The sequence below is a fragment of the Poecilia formosa genome, unplaced genomic scaffold (assembly GCF_000485575.1).
Source record: "Poecilia formosa unplaced genomic scaffold, Poecilia_formosa-5.1.2 Scaffold377, whole genome shotgun sequence".
Lineage (NCBI taxonomy): Eukaryota > Metazoa > Chordata > Actinopteri > Cyprinodontiformes > Poeciliidae > Poecilia > Poecilia formosa.
Window position 1 is genome coordinate 287,364 of NW_006800316.1, and position 23,441 is coordinate 310,804.

The 23,441-nt window shown below is 39.7% G+C and overlaps 2 protein-coding genes across 3 annotated transcripts; one reads left to right on the top strand and one right to left on the bottom strand.

Moving 5' to 3' along the window:
• Positions 1 to 1,000: 1,000 nt before the first annotated feature.
• On the bottom strand, positions 1,001 to 23,363 carry LOC103154233 (atrial natriuretic peptide receptor 1). The gene is made up of 8 exons (XM_016662559.1): positions 23,280 to 23,363; positions 10,121 to 10,247; positions 8,839 to 8,973; positions 7,927 to 8,101; positions 5,730 to 5,828; positions 4,465 to 4,556; positions 3,567 to 3,707; positions 1,001 to 1,356 (listed from the first exon to the last, which is right to left on the bottom strand). The coding sequence occupies exons 1-8, from the start codon at positions 23,282 to 23,284 to the stop codon at positions 1,093 to 1,095; spliced, it is 1,038 nt and encodes a 345-aa protein (XP_016518045.1). The 5' UTR covers positions 23,285 to 23,363; the 3' UTR covers positions 1,001 to 1,092.
• Positions 15,516 to 22,550, top strand: phc2a (polyhomeotic homolog 2a (Drosophila)). Of its 2 annotated transcripts, none has more exons than XM_016662560.1 (7): positions 15,516 to 15,617; positions 18,456 to 18,621; positions 18,958 to 19,036; positions 19,345 to 19,456; positions 19,650 to 19,773; positions 20,322 to 20,547; positions 21,702 to 22,550. In XM_016662560.1, exons 1-7 carry the CDS (start codon positions 15,598 to 15,600, stop codon positions 21,854 to 21,856), a joined length of 882 nt encoding a protein of 293 aa, XP_016518046.1. In that variant the 5' UTR covers positions 15,516 to 15,597; the 3' UTR covers positions 21,857 to 22,550. The 2 variants fall into 2 exon arrangements, with proteins under 2 accessions (XP_016518046.1, XP_007575510.1); XM_007575448.2 differs by lacking the exon at positions 15,516 to 15,617 and adding an exon at positions 15,686 to 16,035.
• Positions 23,364 to 23,441: the final 78 nt, after the last annotated feature.

Sequence of the window (23,441 nt, forward strand, 5' to 3'; positions counted from 1 at the left end):
AGCACACAAGGCATCTGATTCTGTCACACACACCACTCTAGTTCCCCTTTCAAGTGTGTGTATAATTATCTAAATCTTAATTCCCTTTCATTCAAAACCAAAGTTAACTTTGTTGTGCGGCAATGGGAGAAACCTTCTCAGTTTTGTCAGCCATATTAAAGCAAGCATTATTTGCCATGAAAAAGTCTCAGAAATAACTTTAGATTAACAAAGCCCACATTAGTGTAATATAAAAACAAAAGAAAGACCAAGTCCAAAGAAAAAACTGGTGATATTCTCAGAGGGCCCAGCTGCGATCATAGCAGCCTTGCTTGCCCCCAGTTGCAGTGATGGCTACAATGTAACTTGCTTATGAATGTGACTGAATGTAGCCTAAAATGCTTTAGGGTCGTCTGGACTTTGTATAAAGTGCTTACTACAGGCCATTTGATGCGCAGCTCTTTTGAAGTATCTTGGCAAAACAAAAACTAACCAAAATAGTTTGAGAGTAGCTTTATAAGCATATCTTTCCTCAGTTTTTAATGTTAAATGCCCCTTCTATTATGAGAGTTGATTCTAATAAGCTCTTTAAAGATTACAGAGCACTACCTGAGGAAGGCTGGAGACTGTTTGCTCCAGTTCAAACAGTTTTGAACTGGAGCAAACTGGAGTTTTGACGTTTGTTCCCCACTCCACCTGCCTCTGTTGTTGTACCCTCGGGCAGGGCACTGCACTGGTCCTCTGCTGGCGGGGATCCGAGGCCCTGGTGGCGCTGGTGGCGCTGGTGTATGGCAGCCTCACTTCTGTCAGACTGGTGCGTGAATGGGTGAAAGACTTGTGTGAAGTAACTTTGGGGTCCTCTGGACTTGATAAAGCCATTACACAAGTTCAAAGCCATTTACTAAATTATTTTCCAGACATATTTCTTCCAACCAATGCAGTCCAAACACTTGCAACGCAGGACAAAATATTCAAGTTGAAAGTACTGTTGAATTCTAAGTGCAAAAAAGAATATTATTTTGATATTCTTTTTCTTTAATAAAAAGTTAACATAATTTCCAAACTAATTTTTCTTGGAATTACATTTCAATGGATACAACAGTGATGAAATGGTCACATTTGCTGGTTAGAACCAGGCAGCAGGTCAGGTTTGAGCCCACTTTGCTGGCTGGTTACTGGACTTTCGTCTCCACCCTGGAGGCCCCCAATCATGGAGCCCAGGGTCCCGTAGCTTCCCCCATGTGGCTCCATCTGAGCGGCCACGCTCAGACTGAGCCTCTCTGTCCGAGGCATCTTGGGCGTTTGGTTGAGCGCTGAAGAGGGAAGGGAAACAGGCGTGGCCGCATTGTCGCTGAGGCTTTGCACCGTGACAGATGACTGCACAGATATACAAGTTTCAGTTACAAAGATAAGATATACAGTGATAAAAACTGAGAGTAATCAGTTATCATATCTGCAATGTCCATTACCAAACAAATCTATTTCTAGGTTGAGTTATACACAGGGGTGAAAGTAGTTTTAAATTCTTGCCGGTAAATTGTCAGTGGCTCATTGTGCGAACCAAAATAAATAAAAACATTAATATAGGGTATATTAATGTTTATAGGGTCCCTGTATAGATAACGCAGAAAGTAGAAGCACTTCACAATGTGAAACAAATATAAATTCTGCCATATAGGTGGAAAGTAATTAGTTGCATTTACATCTATTGATGTAATTACAATTTATCTAATTTGTCCTTTAAGTTGTTTACAAAACCTGAGCTTTTACTTTTCCTTGAATTTGTTTTAAATAAAGTTACTCTGTTACATTTGAAATCATATCCATTAATGAGTAAAGATAAAACATAAGAAAATACCAGAAAAAATGGCATTGAGCTTTTGGCTGGATTTACATTAAGACCTCATCGTGTTGCATCAATGGGAAGTCAGGGGGGCAAGCACAACCCATCAAGTTTACTTCAAGTTAACTTCTGAGAAAAAGAGAAGTTCTAGCTGAATTTAACTGATGCATTGTAATCTTTAATATTTGAACAACAAATGTAAATGCCAATTTTATCAGGTTATAATTTGCATTGACGAAAACGGAAAATCAGGTGCTTAGTTTGGAGTCGGTTATTTAAAACTATTATAAAGGAGTAGCAAACAGCAGCTGTCATTAGATATTGCAATTAATGTCAGTAAAAATGCACATATCTTGTTTTGCTTACACACACACACACACACACACACACACATATATATATATATATATATATATATATATATATATATATATATATATATATATATATATATATATATGTGTGTGCTCTTGTAAATCAAAACAGTTTGAGACTAATATGTTCTCATTTCCTTTGTGATGAGCAGAACCTTTGCTCATCAAAAAGTAACTAAAGTAAAATTGTAATGAGGTACTTGTTACTTTTAATAGTATTTCAGTGCATTTTTTTTAATATAAATAACTTCGGCACAACTGTCTTTTCTTTTGAACATATTGTTTTTCTGCACTTTTATCAGGTTTTGGTTACGTTGAATTAAAAATTCACTGTCCTGCGGCGTTTTCCCGGTTTATATTTTAAAGTCTATAAATGATAAGCGATTTATTGTTCGTCCTGTCCCAGTGCAAGCGGCACTTTTTATGTCTGTGGACCACCTGTGTAAAATGACCCAGTCCATAAATCAAACGCACCAATCCGATCAGCAACCAGCCACCGTCTTTAAGAGAAAGACGCTCGTGCTATGCGCTGTCGTTTAATACCAGTGATATTTCCGGTCATAAGCTAAAAGTTGTTGTTTTCCAGGTGTACTGTGTTTTAATTGAGCAAAATAACATGAAACTCAACTAGATATTCTCCTTTTGCTTTTAATTGGAACATTTTTGTAACAAGCAGACAGGCGTTAAACATAGCGGTGAACGGGTTTGAAGGCTGTAGACGAAAAGCTACGACCTCAGGGAGGGGGGTGGGGGGGAGACAGCTGGAGGGTGAGAGGCTCCATTACGCGGCACAAACAGTTCAGAAATATTTCGGAATAAGAAAAATGCGTTTTATAAACAAATTAACTTGTGTTTTGGTCTGTCTATTTCTAGCAGATCTATTCTGACTCGAAGTGCAGCCGTTCTGAATGATGGCTTTATTGCAGCCGATTACCGGACCGGCGCAAAGTCGTTTAGCGGTACGCAGTACCGTACCAGACCGGTGTTCTGACACCGGCTTACTTTCACCCCTGGCTATACAGTGGAGGATAGAGGCATACAAACATAACTGTTCAGACTGTCAACTTCTTGCAAATGAAAGTTATTTGTAAACACAAACTAAAGATATTATGAGTTACAGCTAAAATATATAGAACTTTAACATATTTTAATGTCCTTAAGTTGGGCATTTCAGCCACTGAAATCTCCAATAAATTTGTGTTTATGGATGTATTTTGCAAAGTATCACTGTGAAAGAAATGGTTGTTTCTACCAGACATGTTGATAACAAATATTTCTTTCTAAACAATGACAATAAGAACACTTGTCAAAAAGAGATACACATATTGTCAGACAATATGTCTGAACAATCTGATGACATTAATACTCACGTTCCCTACAGAGGCCTGACTGCCAGCCACCATCTTCTTCTTTCTGGCCATGTTGGGATTCCAGTTGCAAACCAGACTGTCATTCTGCACGCTGTAGTTTTTATGGCCAACAAGCCAGTATGTGTTCATTTTGCCTTTACCCTGACAGGAGAGTGATGGGTGCCAAGTGATGAATACCGACTAAACAATTTGCTACAGACAACACTGAAATCAAATGTTTACATTAAAATAACTAGACTGATTGGGATTTTTGAGAAACCGTGAAAAACAAGGTTACACTTTCTTGTACGAGTTGACTTTAATTAGTATTGAAAGTGCCATGTCATTGCATGCTGAATGAGAGAAGTAGCACCTAGAATCTAGATGCTGCCAGCGAAATACCTCTTCTTTCAAAAAAAAAAAGTAATACAACAATATGACTTGGGTTTGCAGAATTGCGTTTAATCACGCAACAGGACTTGAGCAACAGTGTCCTTTTAACAGATGAGAACAGCATAGAGATTTTTGGCCAGTTGCTGTTGGTAAAGATGGTTTTATATGGTACTGACTCGAAATGACGCGAATATGACTTGAACGGTACTTTATAAGTTCAGTCGATTTACAATTTCTCTTCGTTATCACTGCATTTAAAGTAATATATTTAATATAATATATGTTGGGTTTCTTCACAGACACACCGAGTGGGAATATTTGATTTTAATTAAAAGACCCCACTCATTTTCACCATATCTACAGTCCATCATTTGAAAATGTACTGAATTTTCATTTAAGTAGAATGAGAGATTCATGTTTTCACTACGTATTATTTTCCAAGCAGAATGAAGAAAACATGAAGCTGTTAAAATTGAATTTCTCAAAGAAAATGTAAAAAGTTGAGAGCTTGATTTTTATCCGTTACCTTAACCTCAATCTCTCCACGTAGCTGCAGCTCATAGGCGTTGTCCTTCATCAAAGCCAAATAGGTTTCTGAACTGGTGTGGATTTTCTGAGCTGGAAGAGGAAAACATTTGAAATACATTTGCAGCAACTGTTTTAGCGCTAAGCAGATTCCCAGGTCATTCTCTGCAAAGCTTTTTGCGGTGTGATTGATAAGGGAACTAATATGTCTTTACAATAAACCTGAAAGAACATTGTGAACATCCAATACTTTGTAAATTATAGATATGTGCCTGAGTTACCTGAAATTCTTTTGTTGAAACACAACTTATCTGACCTTCTACATCAGTACAAAAATCAGTCAACATCTCTAGCTGTGATGGAATTATAGAAAAGATTTTGATGAGAAATATCTGGCAGAGTATTTTTTAAAAATATTTTATTGAAGTATTTACAGTCTTGATTATTTATTGCTGTTTTAGGCATTTGTACAATTTGGAAAAAGAGGTATTAGAAACTATTGGTTAAGAATTCCATGGCTACAAGTAATCGGGGAATAAAAATAAAACTACATGGTATTTGCAGTTCTGTACATTTTTGCTGTAACACCTATGTTACATGGTGTTGAAGTTAGCCTCCTGCTCGCTACAATTAATAATTGTTTTAATGGATTAATTAATAGTCTTCTTCTGTTCTGTTTTTCTACAGAGTGTAATAGTGTCATTTGTATTTGTAATAGATTCAGTGAGAACCAGTGTTAAACACAGATTGGTTTTCTTTTTTAGAGTTGCATAACAATTTCAGTTTTTATCTTTTATATGAGATTTCTGTTAGTAAAGCTTTGTGGATTATTCTGTAGGTGGGTGAACAGATCCAGACTTTGGGTCCTTCATTTCGTGAAACAACATAGCATAAAGGTTTTATTTAGTTTTCTGCTTCTCAAACTGTCAGAACGTCTCTTTTTCTTCTTACGCTGGAGTAGGTTAGCTTCCTTTTTGTTGCTATTTTGGGTTTAAGTTAAACTTTTTAGGTTGCTGTTGATACCGATCTAAATAAAATCAACTACTTGAAATGTATGCTGGTGTACAATATTCTCTTGGTAGAATATTCTTTTGAAAAGTTCATTTGTGGTAGTTGCAGCATGGCAGTGCACAGCAAGGGCCTTAACATAATCATCATCATCATCATCATCATAGAGCAGGAAAAGCAAGTTATGGCCAGGATATTTAAAAATTGAATTCTCTTTAAGAGCTGTAAAGGTTTATTTAATTATTACTTAGGACTCACGCAGGCTGGTGGACTCCATCCTGGAGGCAGTGTTGACCGTATCTCCAAATAAACAATATCTCGGCATCTTGTAGCCCACAATTCCTGCCACACATGGACCTGTGGAGCCAAAAATACAAATTGCTTTTCGTTTTGCTTTAGAGCTTCAATTGTAAGGTCAACAATCAGGTACCAATACAACCAGAACACAGAAATAAAACGGAACAATTTAAGTAGATTTCAAACAAATTTGATGCCTTCACTCACAAACAAGGAAGTGATATTTAGAGCTTCCTTAAAAGGCAATAGTAGGAATAATATTGTGACATGTTGCTTCATCTCCCTGAGTTTCTATCTAGATATTAAGCTTCACATCCCATTCAGTGCTGAACATGACACCTCTTTTTTTTTACATGTTTCTGTGATTTTATGATCTAAAAAACACATACACATCCTCATGTGTCTGTGTATCTTTCCATCCTCAGCACTTTGACTTTTATTAATTTGTCATTCATTTCTATAGCCTAATCCTAACGTTTACCCCAACCTTAACCACAACCAGTGTACACCTAAAGTCAAATCACATCTTAGTCCTAAATCTAACTTCTAACCTCAAAACAGCACCTCTTCAGTCCTTACGGAGTAGTATTTGTTGGAGAAATGGTTCTTACACTGTAGCAAATACAAGGCCACGCACACGCATACACACACAAACACGCTAAAAAATTTCAACTGATCAGCTGAACCCACAGCACTTCCTCTAGATGGCGCTGTGGGTTCAGCTGAATATTTGTTTCTCTGGGTTTTTAGTCAATTCAACTTTATTTAGACAGAACCAAGTTACATAAAATAGAGATAAAAACAAATAACTAATTGAATTGAATCCTTCTCATGTATTGTTCTCTTACCTGTTTATGAATATCTCACCTTGTTTATGAACTATATCAATCAAAAAGAAAAAAAATCTTTAAATATCTTTATTGATCCATGGTATCTGCTTATCCTTACAGAGTTGTGGTACAACCTGGACAGGTCACCAGTCCATCGCAGGCCAACACACACACACACACACACACACACACACACACACACACACACACTCGTTTGCATGGCTATTTATTTTTGTTGGGGCTTCCATTCATTTCTACAGCCTAAACCTTACGTGTGTATAGCAAAACTTACTTCTAAATATTACAAATCCATATGAACAAACACATAACCACACAAACACTCCACAAAGATCAAAAAACAACACATGTAACCTAAAACCTAATAATTACTGTATGTTGTAATTTGAATTTCAACAAACTGGACATGAAAACATTTTACAAGCTCCCCAAATTTACATTTTGTCAGTGCACTTCAAAATAAGAAAAGGCGTCAAGATTAGGTTAAGGTTAGAAAGGAAGGTTGAGAGTAGAAAATATCTAAATAGCTTAAAAACACTAAAAAAAAAACTTTTGAGACTGAATAATTTATTTTAAATGAAGAAAATAAAATGGCAAACAATAAAATGAACATGCTTCCAGATCAGCTCTATTTTTTCTATTTTTAGTGAGCTATCTTTTTGCTTCATTGTGAATTAATCTAGTAATGCTGTCTTTATCTAAATACTGTAGAGGTTGAACGTCAGAGATGGAGCAGCTGTTCTCAGCAGTGGACGCATTACAGTACTTTGTTGTCCCAAATAAGCCTCAGTGTCATGGGTTTTTCAAAGCACTGGAAAGAATAGAAACACGTACAGTATACAAACATGAAACCAAGCTCCAGACAACCAACTAGAATTATCTCAGTCTAAAAACCTACAAATAAAACCACAGGTTTTATTCCCCAGAACCAGAACATCCACATTCAGCTTCTATGCATCTCAAATCTGGAAGAAACTTCCAGAAAACTGCAATACAGCTGTAACACCGAGTTCCTTAAAATGCAAGACTTAAAGCCCCCCCTGATTAGAGTTGCTTTTGAACCATAGTAAATGGAACATTGATCAAAATATTTGATTTGTATTGATGATTTTAATGATGGCACTTGACAAAATACAATGTCTGTTACTGGTTTCACAATTGCTGACAATGTGCTGTGTTTATGATGTTTTTATGTTTTCATGATGTAAAGCACTCTGAACTGCCACCTTGTTGAAATGTAATTGACTGATACTCTAACAAAGCCAGAATGATGTGTTGGACCTTGCGGTCTCATGTGGAGCTCCTCTGACCTGTGTGAATGCCGGCTCGGAGCTGCAGCCTCTCGTTGGGCATGTGAGGGATGGACACCTGCCTGACCGCCGCCAACAGGTCCAGCGCCATCTTGGCAATCTCATCTGCGTGTTTGTCACCGTTTCTCTCAGGTAGACCGCTCACCACCATGTAGGCATCTCCGATTGTCTCCACCTTGTTAGAGCATTCCATTAAATTCATTCAGATGACATAGGGAAAAGTTTCTTAATTAAAGACAACAGGAAATGATTGCAATGCAGTTTCTGTTGTAGTCTGCCATCTGTACACAACAGCTCCTAGAAGACATTATAGACACCTCCAAGCAAAACCTTCCAGCTCATCCTGGTTAGGATCAAGCATTCTCTGAGCACAACTCATGTTAGGAGACCTCATGGTGTGTCGTGGTGAGGTAGATGTGGTGGACCCAGATATGAAGAGTAGATGATGATTTAATGAAGAAATACACACAATAATCCAGGCAGCACAAGTGAGCAACAGCAAAGACTCTCACACTCGTAGCAACTGACAGGGAACACAACTAACGACAGACTAGACGAGGACCCGACAAGGAAGCAAGAGACTTGGGTGGATTTAAATACCCCGAGGGTACTCAGGGAACACGAGACACAGCTGGGAGCAATCAAGGGTAGGGACTAAGTCCAACTTTAGACACATTTTTTTTTTCATTTTACTTCACTAAAGTAAGATGAATACAACAACACAACTGTACAAACAGGGATTTAACCCAAGAAAAATTTGCCAAAGTCCAAAGAAAACTTTAAAAACATCGCCAGACAGACTGGAGTGCTATTGATCAAGAACTCTTTTTAAAAGAGTGGAAGACAGTATGGATGTCTTGACAGAAAGCTTCAGACTTACAGAAACGTGCTCTGTTGGCGCGGGTTTGTTACCTTGTAGACATCATAGGAATCGATGCGAGTGTCAAAGCACATGTACAGGTTGTTGAGCATCTCCACCACCTGCAGAGGGGTGCAAGATGCTGAGATAGATGTGAAGCCCACAATATCTGAGAAAAATATGGTGACCTGGAAAACAAGAGAGAAAACATTTGCTCCGTCACAACATGTCAGTTTGTCTTCTTCTACTGTGTCAGCCTCACAGGATGAGGTAACAGAAATATAATAGTATTGATTTATACGTTTCCTTTTATTGACGTTCAGGGTTTCAGCTGAAGTGAGTTTTTATTTAGAGAATGATTGCTACAACTCTTCAGAATATATTCTGTACCGCCCTCTATCAGTAGAAAATTACGTTCTCTGCATTGAACAGGACAATGAACTAAATCTGTGGAATCAGCATCCAAGTTTCCTCCATATCTGCTAAAAGTAATGTGTGCCATTTGAAAGTCTGCAACTACATTTCCATATCAGAGCAGCATTTTTCCTTTTCAGTGAGTTCTACACAGAAACCCCTCCTGATCATTCTAAGCTGCTCAGACCCCCACCTCACCACCATAAGGCTTTTTGGTCCAGCTGCTTCAAACCTCTTCAATAAGCCAGACGCAATTTCACCCATACAACTTGTTTTATCTCCACATGAATATGCAACAGGGCAATTACAGGTAATTACACCAACAATAGCAACAAAGGCAACAAACACACACGTTCAGTCAGGGTGTTTGCACATCTTGCAGATGTAACCTCCTCAGCAGCTTCAGGGTTTAGCCAAAGAGTGACAGAGGAGGAGAGCAAACGCAGATCTGTTCTTAACGAAGTCTGCAGCTTCATGTGAATGGTGTGGGACAACAGAAGTACTTATAGTATCACATAGTATCTCCAACTTTTTCCATCACTTTTGAAAAGTGATGATTGGTTTAGTTTTTTAAACAGCTATTTAAACAATGTATTATTTCTATTTCTGGGAGATGAGATAACGGTGGGGCTACACAGTGAAGCAGTTGGTAGCTGCTTCACTGTGTAGTGAAGCAGCACTACACAGTGTGTAGTGCTGTGTCTAGGTTTGAATCCTGGGGTCTTTTTGCATGGAGTTCCCACGTTCTCCCTCGTTCTGTCCAAGTGCTCTGGCTCTCTTCCCACAGTCAAAAACACAACTGTAGTGTCTAGGAAAGTCTCAAACTTAGAAGTGTGCCTTCTTGAAAAGCAATTTCAAAGGCGTTTCAAGGAAAGTTTTCATACATTTTTATTATTCTAGATAACGTGCTGTTTCCCTTACCCTTTCATAGCTCTCGGCTTCAACCTGCTTACGCTTCCTGAGCTGCTTGGCGACTGATTTTGGCAGCATTTGATGCAGCAGATCTTCAGCCAGCTTCCTCTGGCGTTTCAGGTCCTCGGTTTTCTCCCTCAAGCTCCGAGCATAGTCTTGGATCCACTCCGTCATCTCCTTGAAAGAAAACATCACCGCAGGATAGATGAGGCACGCCACGGCCAGCAGGCAGATCCTTATGCTGAGGCTGGACGACATGGCTCGTGATGCCAGCCGGAGAGCCAGCGACGCCCGATCAAACAGGCACCGCTGGGTTTTTATGAGAACCTGAATTCCTGTGTGTGACCCAGAAAGAAGCTTGCTTCCTGCTCCAGAGATCTGCCATGGACGTGGGTCCAGAATATCCACTGGCTGAGCTTCCAGACTCAGGTTTACTTTGAGGTCTACGTTCTCTGACCAGCAGTCATTCAGCTGCTCTGTCATCAGTCTGCATAAGCTCAGGTGATACAGAGTGCTGGTCCACCTGCGCTGGAAGTCAGCAGGAGTCAAGGTGTTGTGGTGGAACATCAGTTGGTAGTTTAGTTCTGTGAAGGTCACCAGTAGTCTGGCAGAAAGAACATCTGCCCAGGCAGAGTTTTGTTTGGCTTTAGCTAAAGCAACTTCAACTGAGCCCCAGAGGGTCAACAGTCTCTCTATGAGTTGAGTGAAAACTGATCCATCCCTGGCATCCTGGGATACATGTAGAAATGTCTGCATGTTTCTCCTCATCTGAAGGCAAAATCCAGACATCTCCGCACTGCAGTGAAGTCTGTGATTATTACTGTAGTTCACCATTTTACCACAGAGGTGATCCAGTGCTGCGAAACCGGACCCCAGTGTCTCATTGCTTGTGTTTTTGGCTAATAAAAGCCTCATCTTCTGAATTTCACTGACGAGCTGTAATAGAGCTGTCGTCCTGCATGAAGTCAGTTCGCTGTACGCGGCCTCTGTTGCATCGAGCAGGTCAAAATTGGAGCCGAGGTCTGGAGATACAGAGCCAAGTAGAGCCAGGAAGGAGAAGACACAGGCGGTCAGAATCCGCCGAACAGAGCGACTGCTGCCAGAGGAGGAAAATATGGAACATCTGAAACACAGGAAAACAACTGGTTATATTTTCTGATCCAATATGCTTCAGATAATGATCTAAAACCTCCTGAGCATGTCATGAACAATGGCAAAGGTTTGGCAACAAGGCTTTGTTTTTATTCAGGTGTGCTGGTTGTTTCCCTCGGTACTCCGAGGGGAAATGAGACTAAGAGACTACATGAGACTTGATGAAGCTGTATTGGACTAAGAGAAGAGCAAAAAAGACATACACTGAGAATATATGTAGATACAATCATAAATTTGTACATTACCAACAAACATTGAAAAAGGAAAATATAAAAAGATTAATAGCAATATTGCTGCAACAGTCTATTCTTTTAACCCACGATCAGCCCTCCTTTGCTCAGAGCATAAATGACATATAGTAAGAAATTTCAAAATTTTTACATTATATTTTCTTTAATGCAGCACCAATGCCAAATGATCACATTAACTCAGGAGTACATGTTTATTTGTCTTATTATTATTTCTTGTTCACAAAATCGTTTTAAATTTTCGCTAACTTCTAATACTGTTGGGCTTTTTTTTCTGTTATTTTAAGTAAGAAGGCTGATTGAACAACACTGCTCCCTGGATGCTGAATGTGGTATTTTCTTGTTTGCTATAAATTGGTGCTATTACCTAAAGTGAATTAATTTGAATTTATCTGACCCGTAGAACACCTTCTTTTCAGAAACTTATAGCTTTGGTGATCTTAGTCCTTTGAGAAATGATTTTGTAAGCAAAACAGTTTTTTTAATGCAACTCATAGAAAGGAAACAAATGTATGTGTTTTATAAAAGCTGCTATAACAAATTTACTGCTGATCCAGAGATAAAGAACTAAGGCCTTACAAAAACAACAAAAAACCTGCTCCTCACCATGATCAGATGGTGTCAAATAATATGTGTTAAAGACTGAAGAACTGCTGAGGAAGTCCACTAAAATAAAACGAAGAGACCCCTTTAAAATCACTCGATCCTATAACTAAGATATCAGAGCTCAGTAAGTGCGTACTTCTGGCTTAACTTTGTAAATAGACAACTTCCAGCAGGGTGAACAGGTAGGATCTGACCTGCACGGCTCACAGTCGCTGTCCGGGGCAGCCTCCTCCGGGGCCACTCTCCTCCTTTTCCTCAGCAGTCTTCTCTTCAGAGACGCAGAGGACAGAGTCCCAGGTGTGAAACACTGCTTTTTCATCAGGTCCAGCGTCGATCAGACCGTTTCCACCAGCTGATCCTCCAGTCAGATCCGCTTCCTTCAGAGAGTTTACGACCGGAGAGCTCCTCGCTGTCCGTCAGTCTGCGGCTCCCGTCCAACATGCGGCTGAGCAGCAGGACCACACAGATGACCGTGTTCTGTTCGCTACAGCAGCAGATCATTATCACAAGGCGTTATTCAACGGCACACATCAGTGATGTTTGTAACCACGGTTATTATTTCTTATTTAATCACAACTTTCACCGTCAGTAGTGCAACATATCCATCCATACACATTCTCTGAAATGAAATGGTTCGTTTACTTATTTTGTTTATTTATGTATTATTATTATTATTATTATTATTATTATTATTATTATTATTATTATTATTATTATTATTATTATTATTATTATCGTGGATAGTAATAGTAGTAGTAGAATAGGCCTGTTTTACTTTAATTTAATCTGTTTTTATACACTGACACAATTCTTATAAAAAAGTTACTTTTCAAATGTTGAGTTATATATACAAAAAAATAAGAATAAATAAATTAAACTGAACAAATTGAAAAAGTGGTGAGTTAATATAATTTCATGCAGGTCTTTTTTAAAACGATTTGCTTAATGTATTAAACAAATAAAATGGACAGTAATTAGAAGCCCATAAATTGGACCCTGGCGCTTCAACATCATCAAAAGGAGCTGGGTCTTCATACATAAAGACAAATATACTAATTTACGACAACTTAATGGAAAAGCACCTCCATCATGATGCTTTCAGAATAGTTAAAAGTTGATTTGTATTGAATTTTTTTATTATCATTAATAAGAGATATAACATTTTTCACAGTATTCACTGATTAAATCTTTAAGTCAAATTGGTCACAAAATAATCTAAAAATGATTTAGATTACTTCTTAGAATTGTCTAAAGTAAATGGTTATTTCTAGCAATGTACAAAAAACAATTGATTCCCTAATCAGGGCTGTATTTCTACAACTGCAGTCGTGTGTGGCCAGGCTCTGAGGAGTTGGAACCGATTTAAAATGATAAAACCAGTGCTTCTCACCAGGCCTGCCATACTGTTGAGGTAGAAGGCTGCTGCTCTTGGTTGCAAATGTCCAGTAGCTTTCAGACATCATATCTCGAACAGATTTGTTATCCTTTACACTTTGGCTTCAGCTGCAAGAAATGCCTCTACTTTCTCAAGTTGAAAGTCTGAAGCTGTACCAAGAAACAGATTTTGTTGTGTGTCTGACTTTGTCAAACAATCCACTGTCTATACCAGTGGTCATTGAGCAAGATGCAACATACATCCTGGACAGGTTCCCTATGTAGGACAACACAGAGACACACAGGACACCATGCACACACACTCACACCTTAGGACAACTCGGGGGACTAATGAATATAACGGTCATGGGTTTTGGACAGTGGGATCAAGCTGCAGTACCCAGGAGAATGGATGCAGGTGAACATAGAACCTACATGGAGAAAAACTCCAGTCAGGGATTTGAATCCACGACGCACCCAAGAAAACAGGGTGACCACCTGCTGGTTCACTGTGCAGCCCTGTCAAAGAATCAGTTTGTGCATGTTTTCTAGAGCTGTTCTGTTTTATTGTTCTGTGGGTCTTTGTGCTTGGTGGGTTGTGCTTTTGCTTGTTTTTGTTGAATGAAAATAACTTAGCCGTTGTTTCAACTAGGGCTGTAGTGATACAATAATCTCACTATACGATACAATACACGATATTCTGTCCACAATACGATATATATTGCGACATTCAGCAAACGATACAATTCAATACACTTTTGCGATTTTCTGAAAGATTTTAGAGGGACAGAGTGATTTTGATGACATTTTGTGAGTTGGATTGAATTAATTTAACTGAAAACTGATTAAAAGCACAAACTACACAATACCTGGCTCTGGTTGGACATGGACACAGACTTAAAGTCGACAGCTGGACAAAATAAATCAAAGAAGTGTTGAGAAAACATGTTTCTTTTAATTGAAACAGTACAAACTGTGGCTTACATGCATTTGTAAAGTAAATAAAGTGCACCAAGTACCCTGCTCTGAATAGTTTGATACCTTTTTAACCTTGACACTTAACATCTGAAGGAATCACTCTAAGCCTGATGACCTAATCACTCTCCCGGCGAAGCAAGCAGTGAGTGAGCAAGGTGACAGTTGGATGTTACAATACTTGCGGATGAATATCGATTTTTTTTTAGGAAAGAAAATATTGATATATCGCAATATAGATATTATTACACAGCCCTAGTTTCAACTAACATAACAAGACTACATTTGTCATGAATTGGTGACACGAAGGACCCAAATACCTGTGACAAACAGCGTATCAGACAAGGTGTCTGATACGATACAGCGCATCACTTCTAAAGTCCTTCCACTGGCTCTCTGTAGCTCAGAGAATAGACTTTAAAATTATTCTGTTAGTTGATAAATCGCTGAATAGCTCAACATCAAAATACATTAAAGATCTGTAGTCGCATCAACTTTCCAGAGAACTCAGGTCTTGAGTCTACTCTGCTTCACCAGAACCAAACATGAACAAGCAGTATTTAGTTTTTATGCTCCTTTAATCTGAAAATAATAAAAAATTCGAGAAAACTGTGGAGACCCTGAGTTAGAGTTACCTTTGACTCATAATAACTGATTAGTAGACTAATAAATGATTATTAGTGGACGTTATATATGTACTTCAAATTATTTTTGCCACTTCCATTTAATGCTTTTTGTTTGTTTCCAGTTATGTTTTTATCATCTAACTCCTTATGTTGCTGCTAATATTGCTCTGCTTGTTGCTCCATAGCCTGTACACTGACCAGAGAAGGAGGGACCGGGGTTCGAATCGGCAACGTCTCTTTATAAAATTTGGTCTTTAAATCAAACAAACACACACAAAAACAACCAAAAAAGAAAAATAATAAAATGCATTTCCGGAGCTCCACACATTTCCATAACTGATGTGATCCCAGTGGGCTGCAGCAGCGCTCACTAATCAGTCGGAGATCAGTTGTTTAGGCAAGCTGTTGGTGAACATGGGGAATATCAAAATAAACGCGCTTCTTGATCCCAGCTTGAAGTGATTTTAGCGCCTTTCCGAGAAGCTCACCTGCGGCCAAAGACACTATGCAGGGATTCTCTTCAGAGTAAGGGTGAACAGTAGACGAATGTCCAGCTGCAACCGCCGACAAAACACGGAGCGTGCTTTTATTTTGACGTTTGTTGGCGGAAACTATGCGGGTTCACATCCCGACTTGATCAGTTTGGAGATGAGTTGTAATGGATGTTGATAACGCCGTTTGAAAGTGCAGCGTGGGACTGCGGTGAAAAGATGAGGCAGTCAGTAACATCGCGGTTGCCGGTGTAACGAGGCGGTTCGGCTCGCTTTATGCGGTGAATATTTACCGGCGAGGGTTCCAGCTGGCTGGCCGGTGTTCCTCCCAGCGGCGGGAGCGGAGCAGTTGTTCAGCTTGGAGCCGCTGAACAAAGAGCTTTTCTTCCCTGGACCATTGTTACCGTGCAGGGCGCCTGAAACTGATTCCGAACTGGTTTCGGACGGTTAAAGTAAGCCAACTGCTAGCTTCAGTCCTTCAGGCGCGTGTTGGTGAAATGACTTTAGCCTGGTGTACTTTTAAGCAACACGCGATAAGAAGGCTACATGTTTGTTGCCCAACACTGATTTCAGCTCCCAACTAACTGGATTAATGTCGCCCTCACGTCAATTTAGATTTACTTTGTGCGGTTTGTTAGTTAGAAACTTCCGACGCGCTCGGTGGAGTTCAAGCATGGATGTAAACAAACTACTCTCACCAAGGGGAACCTAAACTTAACCAGGAGAGGAAATGTTCCCTGATAGTATACGCCTTTATTTATTTCAATTTAAGGCTTCCTTATTGTTGAATGCCAAACAACAGCCCCTGGTCACCACAGCGTGCTGCTTTGTAGTAATGGAGCGCCAAACTCTACTCTAAAATTGTTAGGTTTATCTTCGTTCTGCTGTTTCTGTACAAACAGCAGAACAAATATTTAACACACTAGAGGATTTGGATATTACATTATAGTCTTCTTCATGTAGCGGCTGACGAGGTGAAGCTGCCACTGCAAGATTGTTGAAAAAGAAGTTGCTCTTTTTCAGAGTAGATGGAAAGTGGAGCTAAATCTGCTTGAACAGTATAGTGTCAAATGTTTTAATCCTTGAGTTTATTATTACTATGTTTTGTCTGAAGGATCTTGTGGACTGATTAAAAGTGGGTAAGACAAACTGACAGGTTTCTGAAGAGAAAACCTTGAGAAGTGTTATTCTGTAAAGACAGATGACCGGTCAGACCGATCCTGGTTCTGGTTCTGCCAGAGGTTTTATTCATGTTAAGTGGAGTTGTTGTTCCTTTCCATAGTCGCCAAATGAGTGCTCTGTTGATGTATTGATGCAGAGTTAGTGTCTGGATTTAATCTGCTGGGATTAAATCCATCTTTACCAAATGGCATTTAAACTGAATTTGGCTACATTGTGTTAGAACTGGGATCAAGCTAGAATGTATGTCGTGAGATTGGATCTGTCACTTTATAAAAAAGCTGAAGTGAACTGATCAAGAAAGTACTGAGACAATATGGCTGCTTAAAAACATAATACAGCTGGTAAGGTGTGGATGAATACTTTTTGATGAATGTGTGTGTGCTGAATTAAAATTTTATATTTAAAATAAAATTTGAGGTATGTCAGCTATGAGAGTAACTTTGTGTTGTTCTTTGAGACAATATTGACGTTATTGATACAAGTAAAAAAGTATGGATTGTTAGATATTTCAAGGTTGATAAATTATCTATCTATCTAATCTGGAATTTACTGTAATGTAGAACATTATCTGCTTACCTTTTATTTAAAAAAAACAAACAAATCCTACTTCTATGAAAATACAGATGAAATGAAAAACAGATTAAGACCTTGCTGAATTTTACATAAGTTTTAAACGCTTATTGAGCAAAATATGATAATTTTTGTTCTGTAACAAGTATGACAAACTGACATTAGCCGCTTGGGTACAGCCTACAGTTATCTGCTGAACACACATGCTTGTTGGATGTAGGATTGACGACGGCAATACCTTAAGAGTGCTGGGTGGTCCTTAAGTTTCCACACTATGACTGTCTCAGTTTTCTACTTGGAAGGAGGAGAAGGGCATTGGGTCCTGATGACATACTCATGGAGGCATGGGAGCTTATGATTTGGTTGTTTCAACAAAATCTTGAAGACTGAGAAGATGCCTGAGAAAATGTAAGGAAGGTGTTGTGTCGGTTATTAAGAAGAAATACAGAATTGTGACTGGTATGGAGTTTCTCATACCTGGAGTTGTATGTGGAAAAGATTAGGTCAGAAGTGAGCAGCAGAACGGTTTCATGCCAGAATTACAGATGCCAGTTTTTACTTCAAAGATGCTGATGGAGTGTACAGAAAAGGCCAGCGAGAGCTGCACTGTGTATTTCTAGATTTAGAGAAAACGTATGACAAGGTGCCCATAGAGGAAGTGGTGTTGCATGGCAAGGTCTGGAGGGGCTGAGAGAAGTATGTTGGAGTGGTGCAGGATGCAGAAAACAGGATTAAATGGAGACATATTATTGGCTGTGGTGACCTCAAGAGAGAAACTGAAAGAGAAGAAGAAGGAGAAACCTTTTACTGTACCTAGATACCAATACCTAGATACGCCCATCTGCTTTTGGTATCTTCTGTGCCTCTGTAGATATGGTGGTGGAGATGTTTCATTTTACTTCACTTCCAGTCCTTCCAGCTGATTTCTGGTTTTAAGCTGGACATTTCCCAATGTTGCTTCTTGGTTATTATGTGAAGATGCTCAGGTGTGTCTAAAGGGCAACATTTAAAAAGGAACGATCCTGGTTCATCAGCCACCGGACACACTGACTCTGCTGCATTTCAATATTTGAACATCCTTTCAGATTCATGCAGTTGTACTTTGCTGTTGTGTTGGCAGGTTTGGGGCTGCCTGTGCTCCAGTCATGACCTCTGGGAATGGGAGCACTAACAGCAGCCAGCATAATGGAGACAGCAAAGCAGCTCAGCAGGCCATAGACAAGTCCCAGATCCTGACACACCTGATTGAAGGCTTCGTCATCCAGGAAGGTGCCGAGCCTTTCCCTGTGAGTACCTGGTCATCCATTGGTCTGTTGGTTAATGTCAGCAGAACGTTTTCTGACATACAGCTTCACGCCTAAAATGATTTCTGACTTGCAGTAATGAAGGCTGGCTTGATTAGGGGCAAGTCTTTATGCCCAAATGTCGTTCGTGGTAATCCTTCAAGGAATTTTTCTTGCTTCGATGCCTCAGAATGCATTAATCTTCTTTAGATATGCAAAGGTCTTTTTGTTTCAACAATCTAATGCTATTAGCACCGTCTTAAGCTGAGCTCATACCAGCAGTGCACTATACTTGGCATTTTTATCAGTCAGCTGAATCAACACATTTCTTTTCTGTAGGTGGAGCGTCCATCTTTTTCTATAGAGAGCCTCCGGAGACGGGCAGAAAATTCAAAGATGGATGGCCCATCTTCCAAGGGTAAATGACTTTTTTCTTTGCTTTTGTTTTTAGATCAATAGTAAAGTTCATTATCCATCCATCCATCCATCCATCCATCCATACATCCATCCATCCATCCATACATACATCCATCCATACATACATACATACATACATAGTGCTGCACAATGCAAGTAACACAGTGAATTGGAATAGAGTTGTTGAAAAGCGTGTTTCCTTGCCTTTCTCCTTGTTTTTCCTCATCTCAAGACTTTTTTCACTTCTAGAGAAGGAAAACTAGGGAGTCGCTTGACAGTAACGTGTGTGCTGTTTGTGTGTTCTCTCAGAGCTAAAGGCCCAGCAGGAGCCCATGTTGACCTGCGAACTGTGCGGTAAGGTGGACTTTGCCTACATCTTTAAAAGATCCAAGAGGTTCTGCTCCACAGTGTGTGCTAAACGGTGAGTCTGATTTATTTTTCTTTCTGAAGTTTTTTTGCTCTGATTATATTGTCTTTTTCCATCTATGTCAAGACATGGAGTTTCCTTTAGCTTTAGTTTAACGAAGGTGCAACTATGATAAACCAAATTAATGGAAAACATTGCATTTACACTACTCTGATTTCCTTTTCAATATTCTAAAATATTCCTGTAGCTACAACGTGGGATGCACAAAGAGAATGGGTCTCTTCCCGAACCGCAGAACCAGCCTGGAGAACCTGAAGAGGCGAACGTTGAATGGGAATTACAAAAACAGCAGCTTGGAGTCTAAAAAGAAGGTGAGATTTCTGCTCTTTCATAATTTATATGATGAATCCAATTTTGACAGTACGACGAGTAACCGGTCTGCAAAACAGAGCACAGAACTCCTGACATCATTATTTTCAGGATTTATGATAAATAAGGCTTAAAATTGTTGGTTTTTATGTATTTGTAAAAAAAAAATAAATAAATAAAAAATTGTAATTTCATATAAGACATAAATGAAAAAATGAATCTCCTCTGCCTCCTTGTGGTCTTACTACCATTTGCAGAAATACAGGACTGGGAAGCAACCAATCAGAGACTAGGGGAGGGTCTTAACGCTGTCTGTACACGCTGCTCAACCTACTAATGATGGAGAAACAAGTCACCTTTCAAGGAAAACTGTTTACCCGCTGCTATTTGCTGGTGGCCTTGCTAACTAGCCTTAGCCTTCTCAGCAGGATCTGGGCATGGCAAAGAAGCTACTGTTTAGCTTTGGACAAACTGTCTTCTCTGAAGCTGACCTCAGGTTTTAGTTCAAGGTTCAAATGTTGAAATGAGCTGATTTCCTCGTTTCTGTCAGATTGCTCCCTCTGCTGGTCACACTGTTCACCCTGCGCACGGAGAGTCCAGTCAGTGTTCAGACCTGTCCGGCTATAAGAGAGTCCCATCACCCCCCCTGTCTACGGCCCCTCGGGTTCCTGCGGTGCAGAACCTCGACCTCCAGCCGCACCCCCACAGCTTTGAGCACAGCGATCCGGGTCAGTGGAACATCCAGGACGTCTACGGGTTCATATCCTCCCTACCAGGTGGGTGTGGCATGCTGATCCTTGATAGTTTTTGCTCCAGTTAGAAGAATTACTGTGCAACAATTGATTTCGGTGATTTTTTTTTAACTAAAAATTATGTGGACAAATTTGAATTTATTGAAGATTTTCTTGACTGTATTCAGGGTCAGAATTATACATACAGGTTCAAATATACAGTGTTTGGGGGTGGGGAGTATTTGGTCAGCCAATAATTGTGCAAGTTCTCCTACTTAGAAAGAGAAGAGAGGCCTGTAATTGACATCATAGGTAGTCCTCAACTATGAAAGACAAAATGAGAAAAGTAGAAAATCACATTGTCTGGATTTCTAAGAATTTATTTGCAAATTATGGTGGAGTAAGTATTTGGTCAATAACAAAACAAGCAAGATTTACAGGAAAAACTCCCCTGTAACAGGAAGAAACCTCCAGCAGAACCAGAACTGGGCTCAGTACAAGCAGCCAGCTGCCACAACCGACCGCAGGTTTGAGAAGACGGAGCAAAATGCACAACAAGAAACAGATTAACTGGTTTTGAAGTCATTTCTTTGTTAATGTAATGTAGAAAGTCATTAGCAGAAGAGGGAGAACATTTAGCTACTGACAGCATTATCTCATGCTGTAGACCCTACAGCATGAGATAATGCTGTAGGTATTTGTTTAAATAACAGCACATATTGCAAATTGTAGAGTAGTAGAACAAGAAAGTACCATAGTGATGGAAAAGAGGTCAGTTTGTCCTTTAGCAACTTAAACCAATGGCAGCATGTCCAATGGGCCACTGTAGATAGAAAAAAGGAGTACATTTTCGACAAAAACATGGAAATATTAGGATCTCAGAAGTTTTCTACAAAACAAGGACATTTCTGAGCTTGAAAAAGACTAAAATTTTGAGTTCAGTCAGAAATTCTCTAGGAAAAAAAACATTTCTGAGTTTCAAAAGTATAAAATGTTCATCTTTTTTTCTTGAAAAAAGATTGAAATTAATTGTAAAATTTCAGGGGGGTTTTTTTGGCAGAAAACAACAAATCTACTTTTTTTTTACTATCTACAATGGCCTTAGTAAACCTTTGTATTTCACAGCTGAACAAACACAGGTGAATGAAAACCACTGCACCGTACCCTGACATGAAGGTTGTCATTGTTGTTGGTCGCAGGCTGCCTGGAGATTGCAGAAGAGTTCCGCTCTCAGGAGATTGACGGACAGGCTCTGCTTCTCCTGAAGGAGGACCACCTCATGGGAACCATGAACATCAAACTGGGCCCGGCGCTGAAAATCTTCGCTCAGATTAGCATGCTCAAAGACTCGTAGCTCGTCTCTGTCGCTGACCGGACACAGCAGGCCTGCTCAGGATCTTCAGATATCCATCATGACCTCAAAGACTCTCAGTGATTCCTCGTCTCACCTCTTACATATTCTCACTACTTCAGGGACTAAAGGTATTCTCTGCTGGAGACAGATGCTGGTTTCAAGAATCCATGTAGATTTGGTAATGTGACCATCCAGCAGGTTCACTCCTTGCTTCAGGTCAGCAGCAGTCAGATGTCTCCACTAAAGACACCTGCTTGATCAGAAGATCAGGACTTTCTCTGTGCTCTGTGTGCAAATGTACTAGCATGACTGATGGCTTAACCTGCACAAGTCACTTCCCTGTTAAACAGCAGAAAACTACTAAAGTAACGCTTGCCTTCCAACTTGGGCTGATATACCAGTTAGAACCAGCAGGTGGCGGTTGGACCGTCAGTCTGGTCCCCATGTCCCAGCCTGTGGACATGGGCGGAAGAGAAAGAGGGTGGGGCGTTTTCTCCCGCTGTCTTGAGGTAATGCGTTTCCAGCTGTTTGATAATCATTGCTCTGTCCTGCTGTGTCCTCAGACAGTATGTGGTCATGCTCCATGACAACACGCTGGACATTTCAGGAACAAAGTCTCTTCAGTCACAGTCTGTGTTTTCTCACCGCCTTGTTAAAGTTGCAGTATGTAACTTTTTAAAAGTTTTTTTTTTTTTTTTTACAGATTTGTTGAAGCTGTCAGTATGCCGCGACTGTATGGTATGAGACAATCTGAAAAAAAAAAGTATCTCCTCTGCCTTTTCCCAGTGCTATCTAGGAACAACCAGTCAGAGCCAGGAGATGCAGCTTCTCTCCCGTCAGCAGAGCCTGTTGTGAATGCTCAGTCTAGTTAGCACGACTACCAATGACGGCAGATAAACGGTTTACCTGTAATAGCAAGTTGTTTCTCCACCATTAACATGTTGAACAGCATTGATTGACAGCACTAAGACCCTCCTCCTGGCTCTGATTTGGTTGTTTTTGACCAGGAGTGATGCATTTATGCAGAGGCAACAGAAGCTCAGGGATGAAATGGAGAAGATCTATCTTCACAGATTATCTCGCTCATATTATACTGTATTTGAACAAATTAGTATAAAAAAAACAAATTTTTTCAAAGTTACACACTGCAGCTTCAAATCTAACAGTCCTGAATCAGAACTACGGCGTTTACAACCCAGATGGAAGTTTATGCTGAACCAATTTCAATCTAAACTTGACAATTAAAAAAAGTGGCTGTAGAGAAGGAAAGGAGTAGATGTCCCAGGTTACAAACCATCAGGATGGAATACAACAAGTGTTTTTGTCATTGACCCACTGTGGTGACGTTGGGAAATCTATCTATTCGTTAGCTATAGTGAGAGGTGGGGTAGACCCTGGAAAGGTTACCAGTCCATTCCAGGGCAACATGCAGAACCAGTTAACCTCCCAGTTCTGTTTCTGGACTGTGGGAGAAAACCTAGGACCTTCTTACTGCAAGGCACCGGCTCTACAGCCCACATCTGGAAATGTTCAGGTTCATTCTGGTTTCACTCACAATCAGACAATGATACATCTGACAGCTGTT

Excerpts from the sequence above, each read along its gene's own strand:
- phc2a (XM_016662560.1), top strand. The coding sequence starts at position 15,598 with ATGCAGGGATTCTCTTCAGA. Across the intron at positions 18,622-18,957 it reads AAGGTGCCGAGCCTTTCCCT|GTGGAGCGTCCATCTTTTTC; the intron begins GTGAGTACCTGG and ends TCTTTTCTGTAG. Across the intron at positions 19,774-20,321 it reads GCTTGGAGTCTAAAAAGAAG|ATTGCTCCCTCTGCTGGTCA; the intron begins GTGAGATTTCTG and ends CGTTTCTGTCAG.
- LOC103154233 (XM_016662559.1), bottom strand. Across the intron at positions 3,708-4,464 it reads GTGGAGAGATTGAGGTTAAG|GGTAAAGGCAAAATGAACAC; the intron begins GTAACGGATAAA and ends CTCTCCTGTCAG. Across the intron at positions 1,357-3,566 it reads GTCAGGCCTCTGTAGGGAAC|TCATCTGTCACGGTGCAAAG; the intron begins GTGAGTATTAAT and ends ATATCTGTGCAG.